At 43.6% G+C, this 10087-nt stretch overlaps 2 protein-coding genes across 2 annotated transcripts; one reads left to right on the top strand and one right to left on the bottom strand.

Moving 5' to 3' along the window:
- Window positions 1-207: 207 nt before the first annotated feature.
- Window positions 208-2226, bottom strand: RPS27A (ribosomal protein S27a). Its single transcript, XM_037405401.1, has 5 exons — window positions 2069-2226; window positions 1658-1712; window positions 1431-1516; window positions 687-818; window positions 208-405 (listed from the first exon to the last, which is right to left on the bottom strand). The coding sequence occupies exons 1-5, from the start codon at window positions 2114-2116 to the stop codon at window positions 256-258; spliced, it is 471 nt and encodes a 156-aa protein (XP_037261298.1). The 5' UTR covers window positions 2117-2226; the 3' UTR covers window positions 208-255.
- On the top strand, window positions 2115-8682 carry CLHC1 (clathrin heavy chain linker domain containing 1). The gene is made up of 6 exons (XM_037405839.1): window positions 2115-2228; window positions 2854-3063; window positions 3145-3259; window positions 3835-4012; window positions 6144-6244; window positions 8325-8682. The coding sequence occupies exons 1-6, from the start codon at window positions 2115-2117 to the stop codon at window positions 8525-8527; spliced, it is 921 nt and encodes a 306-aa protein (XP_037261736.1). The 3' UTR covers window positions 8528-8682.
- Window positions 8683-10087: the final 1405 nt, after the last annotated feature.

Raw genomic sequence — 10087 nt, 5'->3', positions numbered from 1 at the left:
AGCTAGCGCTGGAGTTTTTTCTCTGCTATTACTACCCATTATCTCCTTTTGAAGGAGACTAAGTAATCAAAGCCACTCTTTAAAAGAAGTTACTGCTTCCAGTCTACAGTCAAAGTATTTCATCCCAGCTGGCAATCAGCATCCAGTTTCACAGCTTATTTCCTCTCTGCTGATAAGAGAGAAAAACAATGCCACAAGAAGCAGAAATAAATTCTTAAGCCGTACAGAACTTCAAATTTTTATTGTTTAGTACATTTACTTGTCTTCTGGTTTATTGAAGCAGTATGTCAGACAGCACTTGCCACAGTAGTGTCTGTCAAAGTGACTAGCCATGAAAACTCCAGCTCCACACTCCTCAGAGGGGCACTCCCGGCGCAGACGGCTGATCTTGCCATTCTCATCCACCTGGGAAGGGCAAAGAAGCAACATCTCATATACTATCACCAGCGCTAAAAGGTGGCAAATTTTGAGTATTTTTCTTTTATGACAGTTACATCGACTTCTTGAAATGCCCAGCTGCAAAACGTCAGTTTCGCTTTTATTTAACAGGTGGGATACTTGCAAATAGAAGAATATAAGAAGAAATTAAATACGCCAGGCTACATGCAGACTAGTTACAGCCTTTACGTCCCTCCTGGTGAGGGCTAGGTTTTCACCAAGTTTCACCTATAGTTAGTTCTACATACCTTGTAGTACTTAAGCACTGCAAGTTTAACCTTCTTTCTCTTATGCTTGTTCTTCTTGGGAGTAGTGTAAGACTTCTTCTTTCTTTTCTTGGCACCACCACGAAGTCTCAGCACAAGGTGAAGAGTTGATTCCTATTTGTGAAGCACATGAAATAGACTAAAAAATGCTGCTCGTCTTGAGAAAGTATTAAGCAGGCTTTTTATCAACAGAAAGTAGACCTCAAGCACCAGGCAATAAGGAAAGCTCCAAGACTATTATTCCCTACAAGTCTGCAAATGAACTGGCTCCAGAGAACAGTGGGCTGCTGCATCTCAATCCCCATAAGGTTTAATTACTGTAAAATATCGTTGTGACTATATTCCTCAGTTCTAACTGCAAGTGCAGAATAGGTTCATGGTACAACTAAGCCGAACCAACAGCTACTTGTAGCTCCTCCTTTTTAGTGGCGCTCACTGGTCAGGTTAAGCTGGCAGAAATGTGCAGGACTTGTCCCATTAGCCTCCAGAGCAGCGGGCCGCAGCACGCCAGGTCTGACAGAAGGGAGGGCTGGCAGCAGAAGCTGTTAGCAATGTTGTGACCTGAAACTAGACTGGGCTGCAGCAGTCTTAGCATCACTACTTCCCCCATCACAAGTGCTACCCAGCCCCAAATCAGCTGATTTGGTTTAATCCATTTAAAGTGTTTCTTAGGCTCAGCAGCAAAGGGTAGCCTGCTCCAACAGTGCTGCAGCCTTTCCTACTCACTTTTTGAATGTTGTAGTCAGACAGCGTGCGTCCATCTTCTAACTGCTTACCAGCAAAAATCAGTCGCTGTTGATCAGGAGGAATGCCTAACGGTGACATAAATCAAGATTAAACGAGGAACACGAACGATGACATTCTACAATGAAATAATAGGTTGCCGCAGACAATCGCTTCTGCCAAGATACACATCGACCCGAAAGCGAATAGGAGGCACATCTTGACCTTACCCTCCTTATCCTGGATCTTGGCTTTCACATTTTCTATAGTATCAGAAGGCTCAACCTGGTATGAAACAAAACAATGGATTCAAAACGCGCTTTGCCTTTCCGGTAGCCCGGAGGAGCCGCGGGACGGGAGCTGCAAGCACGCTGCCCCGGCCGCGGCGGCGCACCCGGCCCGCAGCCGCCTCCCCGTGCACCCGGTGCGCCGAGGGGCCCGGCCGGCCGGCGGCTCCCTTCGCCCGCGCCGCGCTGCATGCCGCGGGGAAGCCCGAGGAGGGCGCGGGCCGCAACGGGGCCGGGCCGGCTGGCTCACCCCCGGGCCGCGGCCCGCGCCTCCGCCGCGCCAGCCCTCCCCGGGCCCTGCTCCCGCCTCCTTCGCCCGACGGCGCAGCGCGGTGGGGGGCCGCGGCGGCTCACCTCGAGCGTGATGGTTTTCCCCGTGAGGGTCTTCACGAAGATCTGCATGGCGAGGGCGGCGGCGGGGCGGCCACGCGTGCGGCCGCGGAGCGACGGCTCAGCCGCGACCTGCTCCCAGAATGGCGGCTCGCCGAAAGGGCGCCGCGCTGCGCCGCACGGGGTTTCCACCCGCGCCGGCGGAGGGGCGGGGGGCGGCGCGGCATGCTGGGAGCTGCAGTCCCGCCGCGGGAGGGGGAGCGGGACTGCAGCTCCCACAGTGCCCCGCGGCCCGCCTCGCGCCGCGCCGTCCTCCGCGGCCGTGAGGGAGCGGGCTCGTCGGGCGGGCCGGCGGGGCGGGGGCGCGTTGTGCGCCTTGTAGTTGCTCCGGGCGGTGGCGGCTGTTCGGGGGATTGCGGGTTTTTCAGGTAGCTGTGCCACCGCAGTCTGCGCTACAGCGGGAAATCCCAGAAATCTGTGTTCTCCCCTCAGTCCCTGTGGAGGCAGTTTAAACATCTCACAGCTACCTCGCCACCTGCAGATTCCACAGGGTCAGTGCGAAAGGTATCTGGGTTTATAGGGCAAATATTTCTAGGATCGGAAAAGCTGTAAATTAGGGATAGAGAAGCACTGGAAATTTGGAAATTACTTGTTAGGTGGGCTTATGAATTGAATATGGGGAGGGTTAAAGCAGGATGAAGGCTCACTTGAATACATGAGTATCAGCTGATGCTATTTTAACAATTTCAACTCTTCTTTCAGGTTTTGATCTGAAGGCAGTTGTTGAACAAAGGAGGAAAGAGGTTTAGACTCTGTGTAAGAAAGGTGCTAGGTTGCTATGCCATGCTATCACATTGGAGCAGAGAAAAACTGACTTCCATCCCGCCATTTTTGAGAAGGACAGAAGTTTTCTAGGTATTCTACAAGCATATATATTGACAGAAACTGAGAAAGTGGATTGTGCTGAGCAAGGACCATCTGAGGAGTGTTACATTATATACCGTAATGCATTTGGCAAGGTAACAAATATTTTTCAGGTAAATGAGCAGTGAACAATACTTAATAACTAAAAAGGGGTTTGTTGCTGCTTTTTCTGGCAGGAAAAAGGTATAAGCAGACTGATTGAGAGCTGTTGGCACTGTTACAGAAATCAAGGATGGGTATATTTTCTGCTGGTTTTGTGCCCATTTGCAGCCGAATGGAGTCCACTACAATGAATTCGTACTACTAGAAGTTACAGTAAGGTTCATGCTTGATAACCATTTTTCTAATTTTCTGGCAGTTTTGAAATGATGAAACAACATAAAGCTGTCCTAAACCAGGAGAAAATCTATGTAACTAAAAAGACCCATGCCATATATCCCATAGTATCCTTGTATTAGCCTTACTCTTTGTTCAGCTGAAAGGTTATTGCTGAAGCTGCTGAAGGACTCCTGCCTGCCTGATTGTGCCTGCCTTTTTCAGACAACTGACAGAGATGCCAAGAATAAAGAATCTTAGGTTTCGGGATGGATAGGAATAAAGATTACCGAGTCTGCTTTTAAATCTGGAGTCAAACTGCTATTTTAAGACATTAAAATGCACAGCCCCTGCTTCTTTGGTTTTCCACACCTGTAAGTGCTAAGGAAATTTAGTGCCCATCTAGAGAAAATACCTTTTATTACATGGAAATGGTTGCTCCAGAAGTACTGGTTGCCTTAGTTTTCAGTAACATCTGTGATTATTAAATCTGAGGTAAAAATTGGTGGGTATCAGCAAACAAAGTCTAGAACTTAAGAAGTCATAAACAGTGAAAGATACTTTTCTGGGTGCTCAGCCAATGACTTTTGTTTCCATCCCTTTAGTTGTTAGCTGCCTTAAAGAACTGATAAACTCCAGTACTGCAGCTGGACACCTTCCAAGTTCAGCCATAACTCTGGAAGCAATCAAATGTGCATTATCTGGAAAGGGACTAAATCTAGTTAACACGTGGGGTTAAGCAGAAAAAGTATGTGGTGGGTTCTGCACCGAGATTCATGGGTTTGTGATATGCCATCCCATCTTCCTTTACTTCCCAAGTCATGAGGCTTTGCCTTTTCTTCAAAGTAAATCCTTTCAAACAAAACACAAGCAAAAATACATTAATGGAAATCTTTTTTGTTCTTTTACTAAATCCTGAATTCGGTATGAGCGTAGACCAAACAATATCGTCAGCTCCTTTGGAAGGGCACATTTTGTTTTGGTTCCTATCAGCCTTTCTTACAGCATTGTAGACTTCAGTTTTGAGCCACTTTTTCTCTTAAACTGTACATAAAAACTATATGGATATAAAATTTTCACAGACTTCTGTGTATTAAAAACCTGCAAGCACTAGGATATTAATTTCTTTCATTCTGTTGTTGATGTCAGTACCAGATCCACAGTTTCAAACACAATTGCACTAAAAACATACTTAAAGTGTAAACCCCGTAAGTGCACTTGACCTCTTTCTTCCCATTTGTGGGGATAGGATACAATCATATTTGAGTTTCTAGAAATGCATCTGTTTCTCCATTTTTTTATTTGGAGAAGACATTAAGCTGTCAGAGATACATTTTCCTAATCCAGAGTAGATTTGTTTGAAAAGGTGAAAATGTTACTGGTCTGGTATTAAGTTAACTAATGGGTGCCTCTCTCATGCTGAAAGACTCCTGTGAGGAGCAACAGCGTTCTTTAACGCTAGTCCATATCTTAGTTTTAAATTGAGATTCTAACCCACCTTGTGTCAGGATCAAAATACCACTTCTTTATTGCAGTCCTAACGCATAACCTAGCCTACTAATGCAAAAAAACAGTTACAGCCTGCTCTTTTGACATGCTGAAATCATTATTGTTCTTACAGTAATAAGACCTAGCTAGTTACATCATCACAGTGAAACAGTGTTTCTCAAGCCATGCTTTATGACCACCTTGGGAATCATAAAATATTACTAAATGCAGTGTTAGTAGACAATAGCTTAGTTCCTCTAGGGTGGAAGAGTGAAAAGCAACTGTAGTTTCTAATTTCAAGTATTATAGATGTTTACAGTAGTCAGGGATCTGCAAATTGCTTTTAATTGTTTGCTGGAGAAGCCTGTTGAAAAATACTCTGTTACTGAAATATAATGGTGCCTTGTTTGTATAGGTCAATAGGAGCTTTACCTCCTATTCCAAAGCTGTAAAGTACTGTACTGATTTTGAAACACTCCTTTACAAACACTTATGCAGAAATATGCCCATCTACACAATCTGCATGTAGCTTGTTTTGAAATATTCCCAAGTGTCCTGGTTTCGGCTGGGATAGAGTTAGTTTTCTGCCTAGAAGCTGGTACAGTGCTGTGTTTTGGATTTAGGGTGAAAATAACATTGTTAACACACTGATGTTTTAGTTGTTGCTGAGCAGTGCTTGCTCTAAGGCAAGGACTTTTCAGCTTCTCACACCACCCTAGTGAGGAGGCTGGAGGGCGCAGCCAGGACAGCTGACCCAAACTGGCTGAGGGAATATTCCATACCATATGACAGGGGTCTTCAAACTATGGCCCGCGGGCTGGATACGGCCCCCCAGCGTCCTCAATCCGCCCCCTGGCATTTACAGAACCCCGCCACCATCCTCCACCGCGGGTTGGGGGGGGGAAACGAAGCAGCCGCAGATGGCTTCCTGCCACTTCATCCGCGCGCCGGCCCCCTGGTTAAAAAGTTTGAGGACCCCTGCCATATGACATCATGCTCGGTACATGAACTGGGGGGAAAGCTGGCCCGGGGCTGCTGCTGGGGAACTGGCTGCGCATTGGTCGGTTGGCAGTGAGCAACTGTTTTTCATTTGCATCACTTGTTTTTCTTGGTGTTTGATTCTCTCTCTTTTTGTTCTTTTCCTTTTCATTACAATCGCCACCACCCACCCACCCAATTATTACACTGTTCTTATCTCAACCCACAGTTTTCTTACTTCTACCCTCCCGATTCTCTCCACTGTCCCACCAGGGCAGGGGGCAGTGAGTCAGTGGCTGTGTGGGGCTTAGTTGCTAGCTAGGGCTAAACCACGACACAAAGTTATGTAACACATTAGTGACACTGGTTGGTTTTATTACCTTGTCTTCTTCAGGTTTACCTTTTCTGAGGCAGTAGAAGATATTATTTATAACTATAGGAAGGTGGAACCAAGCAATGAGTCAAAATGCCTGGCTTTGGCTCAGGTTGCGTATGGTCAGTCTGGTACACACAAAAATGTAGCTCTGTGCCTATATAAGTGGGGCTGAGTTTTTGAAGCAATGGATTATATTTGGCAACTGGAGCACTTTTCGTTAAGTGAATAGTAAGGCATTTGTATTCTTTTCCATGATTGTTCTACAGTGTATTTACTTCAGGTTTAACGGTGATGTTTTTGACCACGTTCGTATAGAAAACATTTGAAGTGAATACAAATATCTGAATGTTTGTCATTGTGTTTACCAAGATGTCAAGAGTACTGTTAAATACTGTGTATTTTATCATAATACCAATACATGCATGCTCTGATGAAGTAAGGAAATCGTTTTTGTACACCTGCTAGAAAATCTCCACAGCACTTTGGGAAGGACCCCAGTAGGAATCTGTGGGGGTTCTCATAGCCTGCAGTTCCAAACCCAAGGCTGATAGGTTGATTTGGCCCTCTCTGGTGCATTGTGAGTTCATTAATCAAATGGTGAAAGGAAAGAAGGGTGCCTTATGTTCTTTCTTAGGTTTCTTTCTACTTAGGTGCCTTCCGGCAGTGTCCTTTTCTATTTCTATGTGTATTCTTGCTTAGACTGTTGTTGCTCTGTTAAGGTACAGTTTCTCATTCTTATTTTATTTCCTGGCCATATTTCAGATGATTTTGAGGGAGGATTTTCAGGTTATCATCTCTTTTAGTGTTTGTTGATTTTTTTCATTCTACGAGATTTCTAAAATAATTACAGGAAAAAAATACTCTTTATATATTTTTTTTCCAAGTAAAAAAGAAGGTTAGTTTTTAATGTCACCACTAGCTTTTCCCCAGTGTTCAGGGAAATCAGTCAAGATCATGGTGGATTTTTATGGTGAGGAAGGGGAGAGGTAACCATATGCAAATACATAATTTTGGTATTTGACTTTTCAGATGATTACTTCTTTCTTTTGGAAAATTGTCCTAGCCTGCATTAATTCACTGTCAACAGTGGATTAGAAAATGACTGTTCTCATCTATGGGGGCTACAGTCCTGCCTTTTATCTTAGCTGATCACAAAAAGCATGGGTTTTAGCTATTGGAGGAAACGAGCAAGAAGAGTAAGCACAGCAAAATTTTAGTAAGAACCTTTCTAACTTGAAATTTCAATTCAACTCCCATTTCAGCCTTTAAATGACTTCAGATTCAGTGTTCCTAGTTTATAATGTGATCTGAATAAAAGCTTTTCCTTCACAGTCAGCTGAACCATGTGTTCTCACATCTTCCAGCGCTCCCACAGGGATGAGGGTCATGGTGTCAGATTTGAAGGCCCCCCCTGCCTGCCCTCACACACAGGGTCAGTCTGTGCTGTTGCAACCTTGGGGCAACCCGGCCACTGAAATAACTCCAGGCATTTGCCTTGCTTCTAGCAGAGCCTCTGTAGGCTGGCTCTTGGGCAGCTTGCAACTTCAGTGCTTCCTGCTTAGCACACACACACACACACAAAGCCCTATGGTGTTGTAAGATTTGTAAGTTTTCAGAGGAACTTTTGGACTTTTTTGTTGTTGTTGTTACACTGCTGGACACAATGGCAAAAACTCTTCAGGCAACATGAATTCAAATCGAGGGCAGACAGCTGCAACAAACCACATGGGCAGCAAGTGCCAGGTCCTGAAAAACTAGTGTGCAGACAAATTAATATTTACCTGCCTGGACTTAGCTAAGAAAGTACTTAAATTTAAAGATTATACTTCTGAAAATGAGGTTTTCTTTGTCCATGGATGGTTATTTGCGTCTATTGTGCTTATTGTGTCTTGGCCCAATAAACTGCCTTTAGCTTCAGTGCCTGCAACTCCCCTGTCATTCTATTGCTCATGGGGGTTTCAGAAGTGATTTTGAGTGCAATCGGGGATTTTGGCCTTTAAGCTTTTTAAATTAAAATAAACGCTGTTTTTCTTACGGATCTTTAATTTCATCAGCTTTTTTTTTTTTTTAAACTCAGTTTTAAGACTTGTAATCCATCTGGAAAAACAGTGAATGATTTGTGTGATGTGCTTAATATGAATAGTACAAAGCTTACTAGGGCAAATGCAGGATCTTTACATATGGTTGTTTTTTTCTTAGATGCGTTGGGACAGATTATTCTACTTGATACCATCTGTACTTTGGAAGACTGGAATAAGATAGCAGTCTCCTGTGCAGAAAATAAGCATGAAAAGTTATCTGAGAAAATCGTGTTGATTCTCACCTATCAGGATGGAGTGTTTGAAGATTTGCCACTTGAAGGTGAAAAAGGTGCGAGGATAATGGAACATGTCTTCCGGTGATACTTCTGTGTAACAACAGAGGGAGCTCTTAGAGCGGTCAAGAGAAGAATCCTTTTAGCTCTGCGCGAACCACAGTAAACACCAAGCATGCTAAAGAGCAGTGCTGAGAATTATTTTACCATCAAATATCAGTTATCTGTCCCTTTTAAAATGTCTCTGTGAGAATGTGTGCGGGTTTGTTTTTTGTTTAACTGAAAATATATTCTCGGTGTAGAAGACGGTCATCATGTTGTACTCTGGAATGGTATGGTGGTATGCATATACTTTACATCCTGTTCTCAGCTTCAGTACCTAGTGTCTGGCCTTTAGTATAGTAGTGGAGAGAGATACTGCACAGGGTTTAGAATCAGCGTGGATAGGGGAAACTGGTCTGAGTGGATCATTGTTCTGAGAGAGCTGGGCAAAGGGAGTGCAGTGAAGGCATACCCTGATGCCTTGGTATTTTTGTTTTTTCCTGATAGGCCATTACTGGAGTCATAGTGCAAGTTAGATTATCACAATAATCTAACAAATCCTGCCTGCCAAAATACCACAAAGTCTACTTGGAACAAACTGAGGCTTCATGGTTACATGCATCCACCTGATCCTTGGATTGCTGTGGGAATTGTGTAAAACATATTACACTGTAAGAGCCAGTACAGGAACTTAGCTTAGACTGATTTTGTTAAGAGATGGGTAATTCAGCCTTAGGGAAAGGAAGGTGTCCAACTGCAGTCATACGCCAGCAGATTCACTGGGTGCATGTTGGCAGAGCCTCTTTTTAGCTTTCAGCCTACAGCCAGTATAAACAGGAAGAATGCTGAATGTCATTTGCTGTTTTCACTCTGCTACATGTTCCCAAATAACAGATATCTCTATAATTAAGCTAGATATAACTACTGCTGTTTTATTTTGGCACTTTTTAAGGCCTGCTGGGCCACATTTATTATACAGATAAATCTGCAGTTAGGATTCACAAGAGAGCTTTCTTGAAGAGAGAAGAATTACAAGTCTTACAAGTCTACAGATACTTGAAGAATTTTGTGCATGAGGAACAGGGAAAGGTGTGCAAGTTTAGTTTACAACATGAAGAATAATATGTCCTCTAAATATAACCCTTGTTTAAATATGCAAACCTAGAGATATTTTCTTAAATAAGTTAGTGTTAAATATTTTTTTCTAGTAATGCCTACCACTTAGTAGTGTGTTTCCAAATGTTTGCAAATTAGTACTGCTCAGAAGATCTTGCAATTTATGTAAATTTTATTAAGGATACACTCCTTGTAGGGAGCATTAGAATTTCTACCTCAAGAGTGGTTCAAATCTATCAAAGACTGGCCAGTTTAGTGGCAATTGAAGTGAGTTCAGTGCTGTAGAAAAAGGTAAGTTCTGCGACCCTGGGAAGTAGGGCTTTGCCAGGATGCTGTTGCTGTCTTAGCTGAACACATCTTTTCCTAGGTTGTTTTTTTTTTTAATCTGCTGCAGCATTTTCTGTACTCCATCTGCTATGCTGAAAAGGAATTTCTAGCATTTTTAAAAGTCAAAGGCAGTTGATACAAGCCTGTTTGCAGGAGAGGGGGG

This window comes from Falco rusticolus, chromosome 12 (assembly GCF_015220075.1).
Source record: "Falco rusticolus isolate bFalRus1 chromosome 12, bFalRus1.pri, whole genome shotgun sequence".
Taxonomy (NCBI): domain Eukaryota; kingdom Metazoa; phylum Chordata; class Aves; order Falconiformes; family Falconidae; genus Falco; species Falco rusticolus.
The sequence above is the reverse complement of the archived record's forward strand: the minus strand, read 5'-3'. Positions and strand labels throughout refer to the sequence as shown.

Coding starts and splice junctions, on each gene's coding strand:
- RPS27A (XM_037405401.1), bottom strand. CDS start 2,116: ATGCAGATCTTCGTGAAGACCCTCACGGGGAAAACCATCACGCTCGAG. Junction 819..1,430: donor CTGACTACAACATTCAAAAA/GTGAGTAGGAAA, acceptor CTTCACAAATAG/GAATCAACTCTTCACCTTGT. Junction 406..686: donor CAGTGCTTAAGTACTACAAG/GTATGTAGAACT, acceptor TGCCCTTCCCAG/GTGGATGAGAATGGCAAGAT.
- CLHC1 (XM_037405839.1), top strand. CDS start 2,115: ATGGCGAGGGCGGCGGCGGGGCGGCCACGCGTGCGGCCGCGGAGCGAC. Junction 2,229..2,853: donor GCCGCGCTGCGCCGCACGGG/GTTTCCACCCGC, acceptor AAAGAGGTTTAG/ACTCTGTGTAAGAAAGGTGC. Junction 3,260..3,834: donor CGAATGGAGTCCACTACAAT/GAATTCGTACTA, acceptor AGTCATAAACAG/TGAAAGATACTTTTCTGGGT.